Source organism: Haliotis asinina, chromosome 7 (genome assembly GCF_037392515.1).
Source record: "Haliotis asinina isolate JCU_RB_2024 chromosome 7, JCU_Hal_asi_v2, whole genome shotgun sequence".
In the NCBI taxonomy this organism is placed as follows: Eukaryota; Metazoa; Mollusca; class Gastropoda; order Lepetellida; family Haliotidae; genus Haliotis; species Haliotis asinina.
The window spans coordinates 5,854,135-5,880,163 of NC_090286.1; the positions used below are offsets into that span (position 1 = coordinate 5,854,135).

Consider the following 26,029-nt stretch of genomic DNA (forward strand, 5'->3'; position numbering starts at 1 on the left):
ATCACAAAACAAGGATCTCCTTGAGTCTCTAGCATCACAATACAAGGATCTCCTTGAGTCTCTAGCATCACAATACAAGGATCTCCTTGAGTATCTGGCATCACAAAACAAGGATCTCCTTGAGTCTCTGGCATCACAAAACAAGGATCTCCTTGAGTCTCTAGCATCACAATACAAGGATCTCCTTGAGTATCTGGCATCACAAAACAAGGATCTCCTTGAGTTTCTGGCATCACAAAACAAGGCTCTCCTTGAGTCTCTAGCATCACAACATGAGGGTCTCCTTGAGTCTGGCATCAGAGCACAAGGGTCTCCTTGAGTCTGTCATCACAAAACAAAGATCTTGAGTCTCTGTCATCACAACACAAGGATCTCTTTGAGTTTCTGTCATCACAAAACAAGGATCTCCCTTCCTTTATGTGAGGACTCACTGAGTCCATGCTGCCATGGAACAAACAACACAACACACATGTGTATGAAATAAACTTGTATATATTTTGATCAAACCAGACTCCATCCCATCTTGTGTATGAGGGTTAGTCTTAGTGTTTTCTCCATCTTCCCAAACTCATCCACAACACACACTACACTACAACACCATTCAACAAAATATTTCACACTTCACCCTAATGAGGTTTCTCTGTGACTACAGCAATACATGGAATGTCAAACTCTTATCATGTCACAATGACCCTGGGTAAATCTTAAAGTGTCTATAAATGTCTTTAATAGGAAACAGGATCTGGTTACTAATAATAGATATTAGAGAACAACTTATGATGTATATATATATGTACATCTGCACATAATTAGCTGCCATAAAAGTGAATCAGTTGTGGTGAAAAAATAGAGAAATGTGGTCTATCAACAATTGGGCACCTAAACTGATGGTTCCACTACTATGGTTCTCACCCATCGAACAATGTAATATTTGAAAAAGTAGTGTTAAGATTTAAAAGAATACAAATATTTTTACAGAAATAGCCTAAAACACATTTATCACAAACTGTTGATGTACAACAAAGTTTCCTACAACTGAGTTACAAATTGTTTGAATGAACCCGAATGGACACCAAACCACCTTAGTTTTATTACAGGATTAAATAACCAAGTACTGTGTAATCTGACTTAAGTTATTTTCTTTACGGAGTAAACCTTGCTCTAAGGGCATGATCTAATTCATGTAGTACTAACAATTTCTCATTAAAAGTGTACACAGATATCTCAGAAATTTAATAATAAAATTGAATTTCATATGTTATGTAGAAGATAAATAACACTGGACTTCCTTTTCTTTGACAATAACAAATGTTAAAGGCCGCGGTCCAAACCTGTTCACAGATGGGGTGTAGCCTCACTGCTTTGTCTCATCTGTCTTTTGATACAGAGCAATGCAGTATACATGTGCATTCCATGAAATATCACAGAAATGACTTTCCAGGTCAGGCTGATATTGAGTCATAGTATAAAAAATTATGTTATTAAGACTCACAGCAAAACGTATGGATGCAGAGAATCTACAAACTGTATATTTTAAAAATATATTCCTCATTTTCAAATCCAGATTGAACTTCCTACTGTGTTAGTCTGGTGGCCAGAGGAGGTATGTTTCCATAGAAACAAGGCTATGAATGGAAAAATGGTTCATTTTGGGTTTCATATCAACCTCAGGCCAAGGGTGGGGAAAAGGCCCCATGTCCCCTGCTCTCCTCCTCCTCCTGTTTATTCTACTAGTAAATTCCAAGGTTAACCTTTGACATCACCAGGCTCTTGCCAGGCAGCCATAGCCTGTATGAAGATACCATCTACACTGCTGAGGAGTAGCCAATGGGAGGCGAATTGGAAACCGATGGGTCTTTTTGGAGGTGTGAACCCCGGCCTTAAAGGTTCGTTGATCAGAATGTGTTTTCAATCCCCCATTCCTTTTTTCAAAGACTAAATCAAATCACACTGTTACTTTCAGTCTAACTTGATAAAAGAATTCTGTCTGAATCTGAGTTGTGCTTTCAGATCTGGGATTCTGAACTTTGTATTCCTATTTCAGGTTCACACCAACATTCTATAAACAGTTGAAGAGCAAAAGACATGAATTCAGCTCTTGATTAATACATGTCCCATGTTTAGGTTTTAGTTCTGCTCAAGAAACGACACCTGTCTAGCCTCCAGCTAAATCTAACTTGTTTCCATGGAAACGGGAAAACAAAAAATTGCAAAACATCCACAAATAGATAAAGGCACATGTTCAGGATATGTTTGATGTATACTGACAGGCACAAACAGCAGAACACATGAAAAATCAAGCGTTCCTCTGATATTCACTCTACCTTTCTTCCAAACTAATTCAACATATCCATGGAAACATAAACATTGAATTTTGGAAATTTCAAAATAGCAAATAGCAAATGATCAATGCACATACCAAGTTTCACTGAAAAACATGTAAAAACATTAGTTAAGCAAGCCAAACACAATATGTCTCTGTACCTTCAGAGACAAAAAGAGACAAAATTAACAATTTGTTTTCCACAGACAGTCTTGATCAACTGGGACAGTAATCTACTGAGACAGGATATCACCTTTTGCATCCTCATTAATAAGTCATGATGAAGCAAGGATAACAGTACTGGTTAAAAAAATAAAATCTCCCGAGCAGTAATAATAACTGTATAACACACAGCTCTTTCATGTACACTATCACAGTTTCCATATTGACAAGGTCACAGCCTCTGTCAGAATTTGGGCAATAGCTATCACAACCCTGGTATCCATGCCAACAGAGACAGGTTGGGAAATAATTATGGTGATAACAGGCAGTGTGTGAAATAGCGTCTGCCTGGTGGTCCGCTGCTTGCTAGTTACACGGCGGGCTTACAACTTTATTTTATAGCCGGCCCTGTGCGCCAATACATTTCCAAGGGTATATGTTTGACTATGTCATTGACTACAAAAATATTTCAAAAATAATTTACAATTGTGGTAACTAGATGATGTCTGTATAGTTCATGATCAATCAAACAGTAATTTCCACAGGTCAACCTACCCATTTATCTAACACTAAATGTGACTGGTCTAGAGAATTCTTTCAGTCAATGAATAATGTCATTCTTTTCTGATGGCAGTGATTCTAAATGAATTAACAGTGACCCCCAAGTCATGGTTTTATTAAACTTGCTTTGCACTTGTTTAAGTTTACCTCACTACAAGTAATTCATTAATCATTCATTTAATCCAGGGCTGGTGACATGTAAACAGGGCCGGCAACATCTTTTAGTTATCAGCCCTGTGGGCTTCCTGCCTTTTTGTAAGAGTTTCATACACTGTAACAGGTATCTAAATCTATGAAATACAAAACCTAGAACTCACTATTTGCAAAACTGTTGGCACAATTTTCAAAGGCAAAAATATATTAAGTATTTATTTAATCACCAAATTCGTCACAGCCTGCCAGATTTCCCATGTTGAGCTGGAACAAGTTGTTTTTGGTAGTAATGTTACAATGCTTGTTATGATGACTATAAGTGTTCTTAAAACTGTTCGTTGTAATAGTTTGCTGAATTTCACAAAACATTATCGGCTGAATCTGGCAATGAATGATTCAACACCAATGGTATTGCTTAGCAACTCGGCCCTATTTCAGCAGCTTTGTGAGCATTGTTGATAGACAAAGAGCCAGTTTTCAGCTTTAGAAAAACAGTCTTGTAAAATATACGTCTTCCAGTATAGGGTACATGACTAGATGGACACCTGCGTCACAATGTAGAAGAACTCGGTCCCTTCTTTGTCACTAGTCTCAGGTCCTGCCCAGCCTTCATAGCTATCTTTCTGTCATCTGCATACTGTTGCAGCATCTTGTGCTGATGTCGGGGGTCGTCTGTGGGTAACGGCTTACAGTTGCAGCTTGCACGGAGCTTTATTGCCTTCAGAAAACATACAATTTATGTGATAAAATGCAAATTTTATACTTATCCTTTACTCAGTATGTATTTACATTTTGCCAAACGTACCTGTGTATTATGGGTCTTTGGACTAAATTACCCAATAAATCTGTCAGTCTGTCTGTCTGTCTGTCTGTCCCCAAGAACAGTCAAATTCACAACTCAGGGCTTCATTGTCTAACAGGACTGTAAGAGAGGCCAGTTTGTATTGGCGGACTGATCTTTGTTCTGATTAATGATGGGTCAGTGGCCACTCCCAACCATAACAAATAATAAACTCTCAGAAGAATACATTTGAAGGAGAGAGTCAATACTAACCTCCAATATATCCCAGCATGAAAAACCAGGCATCTAACGAAACCCATGCTTGTGTATTGTAACAGAGTGTATGATCCCACATGAATTACAGGATGGCATGTTGTGGAGAGTCACTGTCCATCAAAATGGACCTGGAGTTTATCACTGTAACGTCAGATCTACTTCCATTATGTACAGGTGCTCCGTTTGCCTTACACTGGATCTAACATTACCATGTTCAGTAGTAGAAATAAAAGATAAAGACTGGCCTTACCTCTGGCACAAGGAAATCCAGATGCTCCGCTCGCTTCAGATTGGCTGGATGGGTAGACAACCATTCTGGGGTTTTCTCCTCATTCCCAAAGTCTTCACGGATCTGGAACCTCTTCCACACCACACTCCCTTCACGGACGTCATAACATGCCTGCCAGGAGACAGGACCCAGTCTCAGATCACATACACATAACATGCCTGCCAGGAGACAGGACCCAGTCTCAGATCACATACACATAACATGCCTGCCAGGAGACAGGACCCAGTCTCTGATCACAAAAAGATTTCATAAACCACATGTATGGTGCTTCTTTAAAAATTATCTTTCACTTTGATATGATGCCTCTGCTCAAAGTTCCGACAAGAGCTGTCTTTCAGTTCAAGGGTCTTCAAAATAGCCAAACAGTTGTGAATCTTTGTTTTTAAATTCTTGATACTGAGGAGGACTGCTTTATTATTAGGATATTTCATTTCCAAATTTAGAAAATGAATATAACACGGAAGTACTGAATGCAAAAACATTGCTATATCATGTTATTGCAGATCAACATCCAGTCATTTCTGGGCACCATGTATTTTACACACAGAGTGGATTCTATTGAGGAAACAGTTTTGTTGTATTAGTTTTTGTTCCAATGATTAAATGCTTTATGTCATAGAGATTTAGCCCGACAGTTTCATAAATCTCATATCTGAGAGATGCAAGAGCTGTAGCATTCCCATTCGGGTGGTCAAAGTTGTTGAAAATACTTCCATGTTGTCTGTTTTCTTTCAGGTTGTAAAACCACAATGTTTTATATCTTTACTGCTTCCATGACACACATTTGCAGAATTTGCCTAAAATGTCACATTCATTTAATCTGAAAAAATGAGTCCAGGATTTACTGTTAACCACTTCCAACTTTCATAATGAACCACAATAGTTGCCTCCATGGTGGAGGTGGAAGGCCATGGTTTTCCAAAATAAAATGATTATTTATAACCTGTTGAAGACCTTCTCTAATTCACCACAAGTCTAAACCAAACCAATCAATCATTTACACTTTTTGCCAACACAAAATGGAAATACACTCAAACCTGCTAAAGTTTCAGAAATGAAACCTTGGGCTAATACCTACCATGTAGGTGGAAACAATGTTACAGTAGAAGTAGGGATCTACAGTGATAATATGATGACTTATTATTTTAGGAAGCAAACATAGAAACCGCCTGCAGGAATGCTGTGGAGGAAATCTGATTGACAGTTTGCATGTGTGGAACAAGATGGTGAGAAGCGTATCATCACTGAGGTGAGGTGAGGTGAGGTGAGGTGAGGTGAGGTGAGGTGAGGTGAGGTGAGGTGAGGTGAGGTGAGGTGAGGTGAGGTGAGGTGAGGTGAGGTGAGGTGAGGTGAGGTGAGGTGAGGTGAGGTGTACAGTTGTGCAAGTGCCACAGATGACTTACAAAGATTTTTTTTATCTGATTTCTAGTGGTGGTAGAAAGAGAAGTAACCTGTGGTTACAATAATAACATTACCTACCCTGGCGGCAAGCTGCAGCCCTACTTTGTCAGCCTCCTTCTCCAGTTTACGACTGTACGGCAAGCACAACAAAATCTGCAGCAACAAAATCTGTGTCAAGGCTGTTTGATGTGGGAGGAAAGCCTGGGCCTAGATTTTCGCACTCTGGGTGCTCTCTTAGCGCTAAGATAGTCATATGGTAATGTTAATGTATGGCACTTACCACTATCATGGCTCTAACAGAGCTTAAAAAATCTAAACCCTGTTTCGGTTTCTGAAGATATCTACAACTGTTGTTAAACCAATCAGCATGGGTACGATCTGAGCTAACCAACAATCACAAGTTTCAGCCACATGTAAGGGACATAACTCTGGATGGTGATTGAGTGAGTGAGCTGGGATTTATGCCCCTTATTTCAATATTCCAGCAATACCATGGCAGAGAACACTAGAAACGGGCTTCACACCTTGTAAACATGTGGGGAATTGAAGACAGATGTCATTCAGCATGGAAAACGAACATGTTAACTGCTTGGCCTACCCAGCTGCCCTCTCTAAACATTCAACTGCAGGATCTGAGAGGACTGGGTCACCTCTTCCTGAGAGTATATTAGTAACTTAATGGGTTTCTGTTTATTTTCATATGAAACAGTATCAGAAAGAGGTTCGTCTAAATACCTGTACTAGTCAGAATTCATACTATCAGTTTATGCTGTCACAAAATTCCACAGTAAGCACAAGGAAACTGTATTATCATTTTGTGAGTGAGTGAGTGAGTGAGTGAGTATAGATTACAACACACTCACCAACATTCCAGCCATACGGCATCAGTCTGTAAATATTCATGTCTGGACCAGACAATCCAGTTATTAACAGCATGAGCGTCAATCTACACAACTGGAATACAATGACATATGTCAACCAAGTCAGCATTCCTGACCACCAAATCCCATTAGTCGTCTCTTATGACAAGCATGGGTTAGTGAAGATCTTCATATGTCCTGTAGGAACACTGATCAAATGTACAGCAAGGTAGAAAGTTAACATACCCCTTGAAATACAAATTGGTACTACAAATGAGTAGTGAACGCATGGGAGATACCAGGCCACCACAGAGACAACAGACTATTCAGATACAAGCTACTCACATCTAACACCTTGTGGTAGAACCACTGGGTCACCAAGGCGATGCCATCATTTGGCATAATGGTCCAGATGGCGCCCATCACGGTGATGATCGCTACATCAAACAGCTGGGCCACACTCATATTCTCTGCCTGAAAGAACAACAGAACTATTATCAAACCTCACCAGCATAGTCTGTTGATGACAGAAATATCATAGCCTGTTGATGACAGAAATATCATAGTCTGTTTATAACAGAAACATCTAAATGAAATTTGTATCTCATGAAAGAGTTAGATGTAGTGAGTAAGTGAGTTTAGTTTTACCCCACACCTCAGCAATATTCCAGCGATATGGCGGCGGACTGTAAATAATCGAGTCTGGACCAGACAATCCAGTGATCAAAAGCATAAGCATCGATCTGTGCAAATTATATGGTAGCTTCCTCGAGTGCTGATAGTATTATTGAGAGAAATGCACAATATATTTTAGGAGAAGTGTGGTGTGGTATAGTGCCTTTAAACTTGTCACACACCAACATTCCAGCTATGTGATGTTGGTCAATAAATATTAACCCTAAACAGTCTAATGACCATCAAGCTGCATGCTTAGGATACAACATTTGTCCACAAAGTCAGTGAACTTGACTTTCAAATCCTATTAGTTGCCTCTGAAACATTGCTGATGATCAATTCCAGCCAAGATTTAAGTGTGTCTGTGTACAGGACTGTCACTGTTCAAAATGTTGAGGACAAAATAATGGAACTGTTTTGTACACCTAACACCATAGGTATGCAAGTTTCACCATGAGAGTCAAACTCACCGCGTGAGAGAGAAGGGTGTGTGCCATCTCATGACCAAGAATTATTGCCATTTGATCTTCATTCCTCGCTACCTTCGTCATTCCCATAAACACAAAAATATGTCCATGCTGAAAAGAGATATAAAATATATTCTCACATTTGAGACACTTTTTTTGTAAATTCAGTAAGTTGTTTATAGCAAAATGGGGTATTTAATTATCTGTGAAGAGCTATCATTCACGCATCCATAAATAGTTAAAGCACCATTTGTAGTTGCTGATATTCCCCCAAAATCCCACATTAGTACTCCCAAACATGTTCACAAAGTACACTAGTACTTCCCATCTGGGTACTCACAAACATGTCCACAAGGTACTTCAGAACCTCCCCTCAGGGTACTCACAAACATGTCCACAAGGTACTTCAGGACCTCCCCTCAGGATACTCCCAAACATGTTCACAAGGTACTTCAGAACCTCCCATCTGGTACTCCCAAACATGGCCACAAGGTACTTCAGAACCTCCACTAAGGGTACTCACAAACATGTCCACAACGTACTTCAGAACCTCCCATCTGGTACTCTCAAACATATCCACACGGTACTTCAAAACCTCCCATCTGGTACTCCCAAACATGTCCACAAGGTACTTCAAAACCTCCCCTCAAGGTACTCACAAACACAAGCCCTTTGTTTCGTTCCACAAACTTAACAAAACATCTGCCCGAGTTTCGGGTTTGGTACTGTTTGAGAGGTTAATTGGGAGTAAAGACAGATTTTAAATGAGTGACTCAAAATGTCTTTCTGCAATCAGCTCAAGCCACAGGTAACTCACCGGTACAACAAAGGCATTGACCTCTGGAGAATCAATGACACTTATCCGCCACTTATCAACATCCATTTGCATCAGATCATCATTACTCTCCACCAGTCTTGTAGCAATCTTGAGGATCTTCTGGAAAGCTGGGTGTTCCACTGGAATCAGTAGCCCTTCGTACCGATCCAGCTCCTGGCAAAGATGATTGCATTAAAAACTGTCTGAACCAGGTTAAGTATTCTTGAAATATTCACAGCCCTATGAACTTCTTAAGCCCATCCTTAACACACTGGCTACGATCAAACTTAAGAATTCTTTGGTGTACAAATGTTTCGAGAATATGGGCACAGAAATGTTAATTGACACTGCTCTGCTTCCTTAAAAGTCACATGCAACTGCATAACACAATTTGCAGATTCTCACAGCTTTCGGTATGGACTTACAGAAACAAATTATCAAAAATGCAAACTCAACTTATAAAACTCAAAAATAATGCGATGAAAAACAGTCCACGAAATTGCAGATCAAACAATTCATTAATTTTCCCCCAGTGCTGGTGAAAAAAGTGGTTTCACCAGCTGTGCTGTGCCCATAGCGCATGCACAGTGATTAGTTTCAGTCAGGTTGACCCAGGAAGGCAGCTCATATAAACACAACAGGTGATGCGTGCAAGGATTACTGCTGCAGTCAAAGTTGGACAACAAGACAAATTTCATGTGATTACAAGCATCATGGGTCTGCAGTCATAAATATACACTGGTCCCATACATGCAGATTTGCAAACCAAGTTTTCAAGAAAGTGTAGCATTAGAATTTGTTTTTTCACAATCAACAGTGTATATCACATATCATGAATAAGTGATAATTGTGTTTTAATTATGTTTGAATTTTTGGTTGCTTGTGAGGTTTAAAGTTTAGTGTGAGGTCATCCTACAGATGACATCAGAACCTAATCGGTTGAATGGCTGTGGTCATACGGACAAGAAGTCTCGGATGCGAAGGTCTGCAGTTCGAATCACAGTACTCAGTAATTTCAATTCACAATCACCCGACAGAACTGAAGATGCTCAGAGTGAGTGAGTGAGTGAGTGAGTGAGTGAGTGAGTGAGTGAGTGAGTGAGTTTTCACGTCACATCAAGCAACATCACAGCAGAGGACACCATAAATAGGCTTCAAGCATTGCACACATTTTTTCATAATTACAGCCCTCATTATTCACAACAATCACTAACACATCGCTTCTTTCTAGCTCACATCTAAAAATGAAGTGTAGGTGACAGAAAATGAACATGCATACAAACTTTGTTTCACATAAAGTCATATTAATTCTCTTTGGTGCTGCCACATATTTAACCACTGTATTTTTTACAAAATAAACTGTTTGTGTGAATATATTTTTATTTCTTTTCATTACGTTGAGTTTTCATTTCCTGACTTCACTGTCACATTCCGTGAGAACCAATTGCTTAACAAACTTTTTATTTCAGTTTGATAATCACCTTGAAACAAAATCTTAACAATTTCCACTTACCAGCTGAGCTCTTGCCTTGGAGATCTTCATCATCTGATCATGTGTGAACATCATGAATCTCTTCCTGTTGGTGATGGGTGTGGCCACCATGTGTGACTTGTAGTAGTACCATGCCCAGCTAACCCCCGCCCCACCCATGACAGCGAACACAGGCCAACTTTGTTTCACACGTGTCCAAATACTGCGTTTCTCCTCACTTGGTAATCTCTGCCACCATTTACGGACACCCCTGGGAAAAGTTTTGCACACAATAAAATCTGCATTAAGCAAATTAACAGTTTCTAGTGAACAGGTAATTTAATTTTACTTTAATTACTTATTCTAAATCTTTATTTCTTTTCATAACCTTGAGTTTTCATTGGGGACAGTCCATACACATAAAGTCATTTAGGGACTTCACTTTATCAGAATGAGTAGTGATTAACTAGTATTTTATATGCAGACCTATCATATATTATTATATCTGACCAGAGACCATATACCTATTATATGGTCTCTGATCTGACTTGCACAGTAAGAAAGACCTTGACAGCAAAACAGTAGGGCTGATGTTCACGAATTCTTAATTCCATTTTGCAAAGACTCAAAATCAATCCAAACATATCTATTTCTAGGAAAAAGGTTCATGATCTGTCAGAGTAGCAGGAAGTGGAGTCATCCTTAAGATGACAACCAGACCATGTCATTTTGCTAGGGTGTTAGCCTCTTTTGTCATGTGAACTGAAGATCTGGGTTAGAATTCATCTTCAGTAACCCATGCTTGTCGTAAGAGGTGACTAACAGGATCAGGTTGACACGCTCGCTGACTTGAATGACACAAGTCATCCTAGGTCATATACATAATAAACTATTATGAGTTCTGTCCGTATCCCCGACTGAAATGTAATCTGTTTATTATGATTATTTCTGGGGATTAGGGTTTAGGTTTGAGGTTGAAGTTAATGTTATGTGATGTTTAGGGCTAGAATTAGGGCTAGATTCAGGACTGGCTTTCTATTAAATCATCTAATCCTAGGCAAAGAGTGATTTTTTAAAACACAGGTTACGGGCAGAAATCTTTCAAATAAACTTGTATCGTAGTCAAGACCTACACCTCGGTATTGTGCAAAGTCGTCTGATTATATGCTGAACTGATGTCATCGTTACCCCATTTGTGTAGAATGATGCTCATGATGTTGATCACTGAATTGTCTGACCCAGACTTGACTATTTACAAACTGCCGCCATATAGCTGTAACACTGCTGAGAGCAGCAACTACAGAGCAACACTAACTTACCTTCCTGTGAGTGCTGCCCCAATCTTCACAATCGGCTTCACAATTATCAGGAATATTGGGGGAATTTGTCGTCTTGGAGAAGTATGGAACTGACGGACGTCGGAGAAGACAACCCGTGACCTCGTGCAGACGTTCAGTCGCAGGTGCCGTGCCCCTCGCAGCAAAACCGTTATCCCCGTCTTGAACATGGCAACTGGAGGAAGATCTCTCAAAGTGAAGACCGGACCTTTATCGGACGTTCACCCGTTCGGCGTAGCCGTAGCTACATGTACTGATGCAGTTCCGGGTATTGCGGACTCACGTGCAATAGTTCATCGGATTTCGTCAGAAAGCTATGAAAACAGTTGACACAACAAATGAAAAAAACGTGTACACCATAAATCAAACTCCATGCCAACAATGAAAATTAACACAAATCGCTTGCGGCAGTGGCAACCGCTCAGTGCGAAACATCCACTTGGCGTGTCAGGACACACATGGTAAACTGACACAAACTATTATGGTCTAAGGGAGACCACTCCAAATTGGTATTGAACGTAGTTCGCCCACAGTATAATCAGCCTGAAATGAAACAACGTAAAAACGGCTCCAAAATGGATTGGCAAAGATGACAATGGAAGTATATTAATATTTGCATATTTACAATGCGCACATATCCACGCTCGTAGGCATGTGCATAGTCCCTGAAAATATATAATTTCGTTAGTAACAAATTAACCCATTTAAATAGAATACTAGCTGGCTCCAGGGAGACCATGCAGAACCTGAGGAAATCTAGACTTGCCTTCAGATAGGGCTTCAGCATTGAACAGAGGGTTTAGTAGTAGGGAAAATAATATGGTTCAGGGACTGCAAGACAAACTAGCAATCGCTTGGCGCCAACCCAAGCTGCCTGTTTGGCGCTACTGGCGGTTATTGTCATGTGATTTATCCCCCGAGTACCCATTTTTTGCTGGATGAACAGAGGCAATTTTTACAAACTTACTTACCTAAGATGAGACCACATGTATCACATGTGCATTGCTGTGGGGAAGGACTGAAGTCCTAAACGCTGTCATTAGTCAAGCTGACAAACATTGAAACACGGTACGTCTCCCATCCAAACATTCGCCAATCCGAACGTTGCTTAACTTCAACCAGGGATAATCTACAACATGTATATACAGTCTTCCTGCTTCAACTGATTTGTGACTTATGCACAGGTCCACACATCACAATTTATCGATATGTATACGAAAAACAAATATTACTTAACCATTAATTTTAAGTAAACTTCTATTTGGCGACCCGTGAAGATCCGGGGTAGAATACGTCTTCAGCAACCCATTGCCATAAAAGGCGACTATGCTTGTCGTAAGAGACGATTAACGGGATCGGGTGATCAGACTGGCTGACTTGGTTGACACATGTCATCGATTCCCAGTTGCGCAAATCGATGCTCATGTTATTGATCACAGGATTGTCTGGTCCAGACTCGGTTATTTACAGACCGCCGCCATAAAGATGGAATTTTGCTGAGTGCGGCGTAAAACTAAACTCACTCACTCTATGTGGCTTTATGTTAATTCCTATTTTTCACAGGCAGTTATTGATGCTTCGTAAATTTATTTTTTTGCAATTTATAGACTTGAAGTAGACTTAATATTAAAAAACACGTTTTATGCTTGAACGATTTTTTTTTACCGTGTCAAAGATACATTTTATAGAGCGCGTGGGGTAACGTCTCAGCGCTGTGGAAATATTCGAGTATGGAGCAGACAATCCGGTGGTCCATGTTGAGGCCGCCCTAAGTAATGGAAGGAATTACGGCAAACTTGAAGGAATTGCATCTCAAATGTAAACAAACGAAGCCCACTCACGAAACAACTGCAGCGATATGGGTAGTCTAGCGTACCATAAACATTGTTTCCGATAGGGGCGTTGTATTTATGTTAGTACCGCTAAACTACCAATATCGCTGCAATTGTTCCGTGAGTGGGCTAGCTGCGTTTGTTTACATTTGAGATGCAATTCCTTCAAATTTGCCGTAATTCCTTCAGTGATGTTATGAGTTACGATCAACGCCGTCAGAATACAAGTACATGCAATAATCACGTAAGTCACAAAATGTGACAAGATCCGTTTGTTTGGCCCAAATATCAGTTTGTGTTCCAGAAGATTTGGAGCGGTGTGGTAAACTAATGGTTAAAACTTGCGTTCGCCCGTGACAATAATGTGTGAAACCCGTTTGTGTTGCCCGTCGCTGTTTTATCGCTTGAATATTGCTGGTAGTGGCGTAAAACTAAACTCATCCACTCCTGGGGATTTAATCTAACCCGTAATCATCACGACGTAATTAGTCTTTAGCTTAGAGTGAGTGTGGTTGCCGCTTTTAATAATATTCATGCAATATCACACCAGAAATGGGCTTCACATTTTGCACTCATTTGGAGAATCGAACACCGGTGTTCAGAGCGACGAGCGAAGGCTTTAGCACTGGGCTACCCACCCGCCCCTTCAAATTAGACGTTGACTTAATAACTGGATGAACACATCCTCTATTTTGTTCATTCCGACATTTTCTTTCTTTCACATATTTTTTTCTCTTAAAAAATATCAACGGAATTTAATTTACAAGGCGTAGTTTGTTCATAAATTATATATAATGAGAATATTGTATGCATTAGATATTGAGTCACCAACCAAGAGGTACTTTTGTGTAACAAACACTGCTTACCTATCTAGCTTCAAAACAGCAAACCGTTCAAATTCTTGTCAGACAACCTTTCCCCCTAATAAATGCTTCATTGCAGTCAGGCATGCTATCTATCTAGGAAATATAATCAAATCATTTGGCTCTGCATCAGAGCAGGGATAACCTACAACATAGTATCTCTGATCACAGATGACGCCTGGTAGATGACGTCTGATAGATGGCGGCATGTTTTGGTTATGCAGATTATAAAATTACTATCCTGCATTATAATGTCTAGAACGTACGTTTCTTGTTATTTATAAATGACATTATATCAAACGGAACCGCCATAGTTAATACTACTATCGCATATATTGCAGCAATAAACATGTGCATTTTGCTCAAAGGATGCAATTTTTATACCAAGCATATGACCTTTATGGCTAGAAAACACATTTGGCTGACTATGGTGCATTCGGATATGGGCCGTTTTCAAGAAAGCTTTTTGGATACCATTTGGCACGAGGCTGTTTTATACTAACCCGCCTAAGCGCGACAACCCAAACTCTACCACATTGCCCTCTCCATGAATACGAACTTTTAAGGAGCAAAACGTCGCTGCAAGGGGAAGATCTTATCGAAGGGGAGTAACTTTGCAGTACTTGTTGGTGTTTACAATAAAATCGGCAGTGTGGTATGTACCCATTTATTCTTATGAATGTTGACATACCAATCAAGAGATGACAACGTAAATTTGAATCACAAAATGCTTACGCGAAGCGTATATTGGGCATAGTTTTGTGAATTCCTTGGGTGCATGCGTGTCTTGTGATTGTCAGATTGATTGATGGCCAAGACCGGTAATGACATGGCTTATAAAATTATTAATCGACAAGTCTTCGGTTTAGTCCATCATTTAATTAGACGGCTTTGCACTGTACTAAGGTGTAGAATACGAATTTATTTATGTGAACAAGTGTTCGGTGGAATGGCACGAATTTGAAATGAAATTGCGTGAGTACCTCTCACTTAATCTAAAATATCATGTCTACTTTACGCCGAAGGTAAGTAACGAATCCACAAAAGATGATATTTCTCACGATGCTATTCGAATCGTGGACTTTCAGATGCGAGATCTTTACAAAGCACCTGGATCGCTACGACTCCCTCAGTCACTGTTGTAAACCCACTGAATATGGTGAAAGTTATATGGGACTTGCGATCACCTTAACGCTAATATGGGTTTGCCCTGGTGCCCGTTTCTCTGAGTACTATCATAGTGTTACGACTGTCATAGGTTCATGTTAAAGTATGGGACTGACAATTACCATAGCTGGTGTAATTGCTTTGTGCAAGGTTGCCCTGGGACCCGTTTCTGAGTGCAATCATAGTGTTATGACTGTCAGAAGTTGATGTTAAAGTATGGAAGTTACGAATACCTTAGTGGTACAATCTCTTTGTGACACAATGCCCTGGGGCCCATTCCACAAAGTAATCACAGTTTTACGTCAGTTGTAAGTCGATTTTGAAGTATGGGAGTATGATTACCTTAACACTATGATTGGTTTGTGCAAGGGCGCCATTGCCCATATAACCCAAAAGTTAACCTCATGGTGGTAAAGATATCGACTGTGAAATGACCCCATACCCTGCCACATCCTCAGGTAGATCTTGAAACTGTTGTGGAATATACTCTATAGACAAAATATATCCTTAGAAATTATTGTTGTTTTGTCCCTGATTACATTAATAAATGTAAAATATCTCTCTTAAACAAGAGAATTTTATCTTTAGCAAACAAGCCATCATGTGAACAAGTTATCATGTGCCAACTCTCATTATAGGGCTAATAATTGCAATAAATATGGCTGTTTGATAAGAAATGTAGGGCATTAAAAGAAAAAACAATCCGATGATATGGTTTCTGTTCCTGTATATCATGGAGTAAAGCATTGTGAGGCTGCAGCTTTAGTTTGGTGAATCGTTTATCATGTTAATGTGTTTCACCGGCACTCACCTGGGCCTATATTTTCGAAACTCTCTTGGTACTAAGATAGTTGTAAGGTAATGTTAATGTATGGCACTTATGACTATCGTAGCACTAAGAGAGTTTCGAAAATCTGGGCCCAGATTAGTAGAATCTGTGCAAACATGAAAATGATGAGAATAGTCTGGGAATGTTATTCTTATTTTTTGCAGTTACTATATCAGATATTTAGTGCAGTTCTCTTCAGCTGTGATGCTCATGATGCAATCACTGGATTGTCTAGTCTCACTTGATTGTATATAGACTGCCATCACAAAGCTGAATTATTGCAGAGTGAAGCGTTAACCAGCAAACCAACCAAAACTAGGAGTGAGTGGGTTGGGTTTTACATGTTTCTTAGCAACATTCCTGCAAATCTCGTGATAGAGGGAGACCAGAAATGGGCTTTATACATTGTACACATGTGGGAATCAAACCAAGGTTTCGGCATGACGAGCAAACGCTTTAACCACTAGGCTACCCCACTACCCCAGTACTATGACTGCGGGACACACTCAAAGGAAATGAGTACAAACCGATGCATCTGTGATAATCTGAGTGGAACTCAGCATTTCATTCCTGTTTTGAGTCAGGGTTGCCTCCCTTATGTGTACCAGAAATCTGTTAAACTGGGCTCATTTTCAAATTGCTGAAATTATGTTTCTGAGTTTGTCAGCTTCATACAAATATTTAATCCTAACCAGTTTTCAGATATGGAGTTAGCCTAGTGGTTAAAGTGTCCACTTGCCAAACCAAGGGTCCAGGTTTTATTCCCCACAAGGATACATTTCATTAAGTGTGATGTCCATTTCTGAGGTCCCTATTTGCTGGAATATTGCTAAATGCAGAGTAAAAACCCAACTAACTCACACTAAAATAAAATATATCCTGCGTTACCTCAGACTTGGAGCCAACACACCATGATATCCAAATACTGTTCAGTGCAAGGATGGCCTAGTGGTTCAAGTGTTTACTCGTCATGCTGAAGACCCTGTTTTGATTCCAAACATAGGAACAATGTGTAAAGTCCGTTTGGGGTGTCCCCCTGCTGTACTAATTCTGGAATATTGATAAAAGCGATGTAAACCCATACTCTCTGAGCGTCACTTAAATACAGTTCACAGTGGCATTGAATACAAATTACATATCCAAACTTACTGACTGAAAACCCACACTATCTGAGGATCCCGATCTGTTGAGACTAAGCTTTTTTTAAGTGTAAACGGATGTTGTTCTCCTCAGGTGTTTTATGTAAACATTAATGTTATGTTTTTCACTTTCAGTAGAAATGGATTGGTTGTTTTTACCAATTTAATTTTGTTAAGCTAATATTTTTGTTTTGTTTTGGACAGAAGGACTGTAGTGGTTATGATGAGAAGAGTGTTGCGACAAGGTGTGTGTGGGGTGGTAAGATACTTCACCAAAATCAGCTGGCTCTACCAGACACGAACATGGATCTACAGCCTCATCCTCATCCTAATACTCAACATCATCATCTACTTCAACAGCTGCACCTTCTTCAACGACCCCACAGATGCAAAAAACTGGAAGCATGGTTTCATCAATGTACTCCCAGATCACCATTTCAACTCATTTAGGTCAAGGTCGGGTGAGGAGGTCAAGGACACTCTCAGTAGTTCTGTTCCAACAACTGTCCACTACTTTTGGTGTCAGAAGGGAAACTTCCAGTTCCAGCATTATCTGAGTGTCCTCAGCGCGTACAAACTGCTCCAACCTAGTGAGATCATATTCCACTATCGCAGTCTACCACAGAGGGATGATCTTGCTTATTACCAATATTTTGAAGATCTCTTGAGAGATCTGCCCAATTTGTTTCCTGAACCATTGTCAGATGGTAGAGCCTGTCATGAAGATTCTCACAAATCACTGGAATCTATCGCTGACATGTTAAACAAGGAAGGTGGTATTGTCCTTGGTGTGAATGTTCTACTTTCTCCAAATATCCTACAGTTTTTGAACAAACCGATATCTTTAAACCATGTGGAAATGAATTTTGCGTCAAGTGGCATCTTGATGTTGTCACCTAATGCCCTAGACAAAGACACCAAAAGATCTATTTTAACTTCTCCTACAAACATCCAGTGTTCCACCAACTCCACCTTATTGCACCAACAACATCCCTGTGTTATTGTTCCAAAGGAAATTTACCCCCACCAGATCTTTCACCAGCAGAATGATTTCGGTGAGTTGGCACGATTTGTTGGATATGGTCAGAAGGAGTCGCTGGTTGCCCAGCCTCAGAATGACCTCATACCAAACATTGTACACTATGTATGGTTCGGAGATAAGCACCTGACATTCTTTAATCAGCTATGTCTCCTCAGTGCTTTGTATGTCCAGAAAGCAGAAAAGATATACATCCATGGAGATAAGGAACCGAAAGGAATATATTGGGATGAAGTCAAGGATTTGCCTCAAGTGAAGTTTATTTCTAGAGAATTCCCTCATTTTGTGTTTGGAAATGAGGTGAAAGTTCCATCTCATGCCAGTGATATTGTGAGAGTTGATGTTCTTTTAAGATACGGAGGTGTTTACTTGGATTGGGATGTGGTGTTGGTGAAACCGTTGTCGGAAGATCAGAGGAAATATGAAGCACTGTTATGTGTTGATTGGCCACTGACAGGCCATTACCCTGACACGTTTAACATGGGCATGATGGCAGCTAAGAAAGGAGCAACATTTCTTCAGTTCATTATGGAGTCTTTCCGCCACTACGTGGATAGTGACTGGTCTTACAATGCTATCCACATGCCCTTCAAGGTGTACGAACAGCACCCGGAGAGTGTCCATATTGACAAACACCTACAGGTCATATGCTTCAAAGGTTACTGTCATCCAACATGGAGGGCAGGATACAGAGAGGAGTTAGGTGGTTTTGGAGAATCTTCACCATTCGATTGGAAGACAGAGACAAATGGGGTGCACTGGACAGCCCCAGATCCAGAGGTGTTTTCAGACAAGGAAACACTGCTTGCTTCCACTGGTATGTTCGCAGACATTGGGAGGTACGTCCTGCAACAAGCTCAGAGCTAAAACTCAACTAAACTTGTCACTGGCTCTCTTGACCTAAATCTGGAACCTTGAAGGATATTTGTCGAGTTTTACAGGAGGTGATCTTGTGCTTTTTGACTATTTTGGTATTGCATGTTTAATGCAACATGAATTTGTTATCTTTCACTATGTGTGATACAGATGAAACAGATCACCTCACAACTTAACTCACTCCCAAAGCTATATGCCCCTTATCATTCCAATGCTCTATGACCCATTTCATCCATGGAGATAGAAAGTTATGGTGCTGAGATTACTTTGTGAGATAATATGGCAAATGGATGTACATTCCAAGTGAGGGCCACTCATGAAAATGGAGATGATCTTCAGCAGGAACTATAATTGAAACTGGAGATGATCTTCAACAAGAACTGTAACAGAAACTGGAGATGACCTTCAGCATGGACTGTAACAGAAACTGGAGATGATCTTCAGCATGGACTGTAAAGGAAACTGGAGATGACCTTCAGTAAGGACTATAACTGAAACTGCCAATGACTTTCAGAAAGGACTCTGAAATATAACTGAATCTGGAGATGATCTTCAGCAAAATTGTACTTAATTAGAAAACTGGTGCAAGAGCTCAGAACTTGGCTAGGTTGATTATAGTTAGTATCATTGAGTGTGTACCTGAGTACATTCATTCATCCACTGACATCCCTTTTGTTTAAGCAGGAAGAAGTGCAGTAAAGTCACTGCTACCAGATATATTTAGTTTATAATGTCACTATAGTGTTCTAGTCTTCCAGCAGACTTTGTTTTGATATACATCTTCATAATGTCTTTGAAATTCATGCTAGGCTGCAGGCTGCATATATTAAATTGTGTTGAGGACATGTAAAAATCTAAAGATGCTATTCCCCCCATGACTAATAGCATTTAGTGCCATAATTTTGAACTAATTCTCTGGAACTAACTGGTACCAAGAAAACTGACAAAAATCTAAACATACTACACATTTTTGTTTTGTTCAAGGAAGATGAATGAATTCAATTTTACTCCAATTACCATAACTGTTTTGAAAAGATAAATTTCTAAGGCTGGTTAACGTACCGCTTCCTTTGCTTCTGTGTATATCCATTAAATGTTGATTCAGTGCTCCAGATAAAGGCGGTATCGGCGTATGTACAGATAAAAATTATGCACGATACGGTAGGGAAAAAATCAGAAACGTAGCAGATACGCACCACAGCAATGGTTTACAGTCTTAGAATCATTTACGGACATTTTTATTTGAAAAAGTATTACTTTATTGTGTATGTACCTGTTTACACAAGAGTAGGAATGTTGTGCAGATATGAAACAAAACAGGAGATTACTTACACAGCATTAAGTTCCATTCAGTACTCTAACTTTTCCCAGTACTCTTATATTGTAAAATTAAGGCATACATACTCCTCACATTGAAAAATTATCTGGAGCCCTGTTGATTACATGACTGTCAACCACCATACAGTCACATGATCACCATCCATTGTGCAGATGTCAGTCACATGGTCTCTAGTGATTGTAAAAATGACAATCACATAATCACAACTATCTGACGGATATCATTCACCATGGTCACATGGTAATTAATGATTGTGCAAATGACAGTCAAATGGTCACCAATGATTGTACAAATGTCTGTCACATGATCAAACCATCTCACAAATGTCCGTCACATGATCATGAACCATCTGACCAGTAATTTCCTGTAATCCTAACAACTGATTTTATTATTCACATTCCGATGATGTGAGGTTTGTTATGGATTTCTTAGCATTGGTCTGCCAATTGTTTTTGTGTTATATATATTTTGCTGTGTATCTTTAACCTGGTTTTTCAAATGTTTGTCATTTTGCAGACTGTGGCTGTTACAAATCGTGTTGTAAATGACCCATCTGTTACCCTGGTTACTTGTAATGATTGTACATTCCAATTCTCAGTTACAGAAGGATCAAAGCAATAGCTTCTTTTGAGGGACAGGTAGATTATTTATGTTACTCGTAGCAGGGATAATCTACAACAGGGATAGGTCACTCGCTTGCTTTCTTTACCATTTGTACTAATTAACGTGTGTCTCGTCAAATCAAGAACAGAAGCTAGTGAGCTATAAAACCGACTTGAAACTTTACTACAAATCTACTGCCCTAACACGGACACTAATACAAATTATTTGACTAAAGCTGAAGTGACAAAATAGTTAACTTATCTTCTACAAGTTGGATTTCAGTTGTTACAACACTCTGCGAACTTAATCAGCTGTTGAAAAAAGACCGGCCTCAATCTTAAATACTAAGCTGCCACCATGGCTACACTGGTTACGTAATGACCCGAGACATACGTTCAGGGGGTTTTCGGGGAGTTTCTGCTTCCTCTATATATAATATGGGCTCCCTGCTCATAGGAACTGTTTTGAATATATTCACAGATGTTGCACATTATAAGTGACATCATTTGTCTTGAAATGATACACCAACTATATTTCCCTGCCTTGATTTATTCATGCAAGTGTTGTGTGGTGTTTTTCCATGCCCAAGGGAGGCAATCCGCAGATGGTGTTCATGGTAGGGATTGTTTTATCGGGGAATGTATTGTTAATTTTGCTCATTCTTGTTGACTGGTACTGTTTTTTACCAGATGTTATTTTCTTCCTCTGAAATTCATGGTTGTGAATTTTGTAATTATTTTTGTGTATTTTATTCTTCACATTGATACTTATGCATTACATGTAATTTTGCATCGTGTTAATAATGATCTCATGTTAATTCTAATGTGTTCAATGCTCGTCCGTCCTGAGATTTCCCACTTCCAAAATATAATGTCAATTTTGATAATTCCTGGTAAAATCGTAACATATTTGGTTTTGAGGTTAATGTAGTATGTCTGTTATAGGGCGTTCTTTAGTTTGTCCTGTTCGCTGAAGGAATCATTAGTGTAATCACAATTCTTTAGATTTAGTGCAAGTAATATAAAACTTGCGCTCATTAGGTCATGTCTATCTACCACTGAGTTTCTACCCTTTGACACTCATTTTATCTTTCACCCAATAAATAAAATCTGTTTTCACATTATCCCATTTTGTGTTGTTTATTTAGAGTTATTTTGCATATCTTAGAAGCTCAGTTGTACAGAGACAGTTGGGTAGCCTAGTGGCTAAAGTGTTTGCTCATCACACTGAAGGCCTGGGTTCGATTCCCCACATGGGTACAATGTGTGAAGCCCATTTCTGGCGTCCCCCCCTGTGATGTTGGTGCATGTTTCTAAGAGTAGCATTAAATCTAAACTCACTGACACTGTAAACATGTCCTGTGCAAGGTAGAATGATTGTCAGACACAATACTGGTCTTCTGGTAATTTTATATGTCATGTGAGATGGGAATCAGTAGTTAACTCCCTTTGTACACACACAGAAGAAAATGCATTACCTTATAGCTAGAGATGTGACAATACAGAAAATTCATCATACAATATGTATCACGATATCTTGGAATAATATGATACAATTCGATTCACATATATGCTATCTTTAGTTATTTTCTTTAAAAACGTGTACAGTGGAAACTGTCAAAACTGGCACTCATTGGGACTGACGAAATATGATCCCATTTAGACAATGTGCCGGATTGTAGAGCAGATGATAAATGTACAAGCCACTGATGGGACTGAGATTTTATGCTAGTGTTGACAACTTGCTGGACTGGACAGATGCTGGTTTGGGCAGCTTCCACTGTATTTTGATATCAAGTAACAGTGTAAATTTTGACGTAACCGTCAATTTATAGTGAAAAATAACAATTTTAAGGTTTACTGCGATGTATCATCACAGCTCTACTTATGGCATATGATTCTGGGATATGCGTTTTGTTTCCCAATAAATGTCATTGGAACATAACAGTATGTCCAGTTTGACTGAATCTGTGAGTGAGTGCTCTTTGTTTATTGTCACACCCAGCAATACTTCATGATTGCAGTATGTAAATATACTGCTCTGGGCCCACTTACACAAAGCGATATTAGTGCTACGACTGTCCCATTCTATATTTGAGAATGGGAATTACAATCATTGTAGTGCTAAGATTGCTTTGTGCAGGTGGGCCCTGGATCACTTGAATGGAGTAGCTGAATGTGATCACTAGCCAGATGTGATCACTGGAACTGACAGATTGAATGTGATCGCTAGTCAGATGTGATCACCTGACCTGACAGGCTGAATGTGAGCACTGACTAGATGTGATCGCCTGAACTGACTGGCTGAATGAGATCACTGACTAGATGTGATCACCTGACCTGACAGGCTGAATGTGATCACTGACTAGATGTGATCACCTGAACTGACTGGCTGAATGAGATCACTGACCAGATGTGATCACCTGACCTGACTGGCTGAATGAGATCACTGACCAGATGTGATCACCTGACCTGACACACTGAATGTGATCACTAGCCAGATGTGATCACCTGACCTGACAGATTGAATGTGATCGCTAGTCAGATGTGTGATCACCTGACCTGACTGGCTGAATGTGATCACTGACTTAGATGTGATCGCCTGACCTGACTGGCTGAATGAGATCACTGACCAGATGTGATCACCTGACCTGACTGGCTGAATGAGATCACTGATCAGATGTGTTATCTGACCTGACAGGCTGAATGAGATCACTAGCCAGATGTGATCATACAACCTGAAGGGCTAAATGAGGCCGCTGGTGTGATGTGATCACTTAACCTGGACTGAAAAACATTGCATGCTCAGTGTAATCTCATGATCTGAATGCCTGAATAAGACTGGTTGATAGATGATATCACACGACCTGAACACCTGAATGATATCAATGGTCAATCTTTAACATTTCTACCTTGTTGGTATCTGAACTATACTCTGCTTATCACAGACAGTGAAATAGGAAATGTTTTGGCTCAGTTATGAAGTCTCGTGCATCAAGTAAACATGATACACGACATACATATACTTGTATAGCAGAATATCCTGCTCAATAGCCCGATCCAGTCTGTCAATCAAAGCTGGTGCATGTGTCGATTTCGGCCAATCATCAATGACGTTCTCAATCACGTACGTTTCACCGGCGGTGACGCCTTTGTTATTAGTCAGAGGTTGTCCCCCGTAACGTCAAAAGCGAAGTGGGCGGGGCTTATTGGCCCGGACTGGATCGGTCCATTGCTCAAAGGCGTTTTGTTTTGGCCTCAGTCATTGGATGTCAGTCTCAAGGTCACGTTTTGTTTTGCCCTCAATTACTGGACGTCAGTCTCAAGGTCTTGTTTTCTATCTCAAGCATACAACTGTTGCAGCTATTTAGGTACACCTAGTTATTGTGGCTTCCTCATTATTAAGAGTTACCTGCTCATAGCTGGGTGGACAGGGACACGTAGTCACAGTACTTTGTCCAAGTTTACTGCCGTACCTCCAACTAGGTGTTTCCACGTAATATATTCATGTGGCCACCATCTGCTCATCTACCAACAGATTCGTGAGTTCTTATAAGTGCACAAGGCTGTGTTTTGTACGCTAGTGGTTGTGACAACACGGAAACTTGCGACAAAAGAGTCTGCACGCAAGGTTTTTACACCCGGTCACAGGAGGCCTCGATCCCGGCACTTTAAGGTCGCTAGCCCGTCGCCTTGAGACAGCTCCCCCAACCATTGCACCCATTGCGGACGCTTTAACCACGTGACTTCTTCAACCTCCTTTAAGAAAACGACGATTAGGGGATGACACTTACAAGAGTAATGTCTCACAGAGATGCACTTTCTTTGAAACTGAATCAAGATTGCTTCTTTATGAACGCGCGTGGCATTACTTCAAGAGCAGGTGTAAATTATCGAATGCGTGTTTGTGTTAAAACTTAATGAGATACACGTTCTGGCATAGCATATTTGTCGTTAACGCGTATTTTGGTACTGATACTTGGTTGGAATTTTTGAATATCTTTATCCCCTACTTTTTTTAAGAATATGTGATCGAAATATTGTTCAGGACGAATTTACTCGCTCTCACTCAGAGCGAGGAAAGAGCGAAGGAAGAACGAAGGATATATGCAATGACTATTTTGAGAAATGATAATAATTCCGATCTTTGAAAACGTCCCTGCCCCACATATGGTGTTCTGTGTCAGAGTAGTGTGCTGTGCCGGACAGAAGAAAATAGACCTCCTTGTTAATAGTGACTAATTAATTCATTCGACCCGGGTTAGAACTGGTCTTCAGCAACCCATGCTTATTGTGAAAGGCGACCAACATCATTGGGCGTCAGGCTCGTTGACTTGGTTGAAACATGTCATCGTCGATCGATGTTCATGCTGTTGATCACTGGACTGTCTGGTTCAGACTCGGTTATTTACAGACCGCCTTCATATAGCCGGAATATTGCTGAGTGCGGCGTTAAGCTACCATTCATTCATTCATTCATTCATTCAGTAATTCAGTCAGTCAGTCAGTCAGTCTTTATCTCTTGCAAAAGGAGTCAAACAAGGTTTTGTTTCAGGACATACATCACTCGAGAATATATATTAAATTCCAACTAGTCCTGCATTTCCAGACCCCACCAATGCCACCAAAATATGTATGTATAACCCAAATATATAAATAAATAAATAAATCCCTGAACAGTAGTCGTTCCTCGATGAAACTCATATCACCAGTTACATAAACATGAACGACTGCGGGAGTGGGGAAAATGTCCGTCAATAATACATGGTT

General features: G+C 39.9%; 2 protein-coding genes across 3 annotated transcripts; one reads left to right on the forward strand and one right to left on the reverse strand.

Moving 5' to 3' along the window:
* Nucleotides 1-472: 472 nt before the first annotated feature.
* LOC137290689 (metalloendopeptidase OMA1, mitochondrial-like) lies at nt 473-12,061 on the reverse strand. Its single transcript, XM_067821768.1, has 8 exons — nt 11,556-12,061; nt 10,279-10,507; nt 8,766-8,939; nt 7,952-8,059; nt 7,152-7,280; nt 6,025-6,099; nt 4,507-4,656; nt 473-3,917 (listed from the first exon to the last, which is right to left on the reverse strand). The coding sequence occupies exons 1-8, from the start codon at nt 11,741-11,743 to the stop codon at nt 3,750-3,752; spliced, it is 1,221 nt and encodes a 406-aa protein (XP_067677869.1). The 5' UTR covers nt 11,744-12,061; the 3' UTR covers nt 473-3,749.
* A 2,785-nt stretch (nt 12,062-14,846) lies between these two features.
* On the forward strand, nt 14,847-22,383 carry LOC137291346 (uncharacterized). Of its 2 annotated transcripts, none has more exons than XM_067822655.1 (2): nt 14,847-14,923; nt 17,608-22,383. In XM_067822655.1, exon 2 carries the CDS (start codon nt 17,624-17,626, stop codon nt 19,307-19,309), a length of 1,686 nt encoding a protein of 561 aa, XP_067678756.1. In that variant the 5' UTR covers nt 14,847-14,923; nt 17,608-17,623; the 3' UTR covers nt 19,310-22,383. The 2 variants fall into 2 exon arrangements, with proteins under 2 accessions (XP_067678756.1, XP_067678757.1); XM_067822656.1 differs by having other exon boundaries at nt 14,878-14,923; nt 17,611-22,383.
* Nucleotides 22,384-26,029: the final 3,646 nt, after the last annotated feature.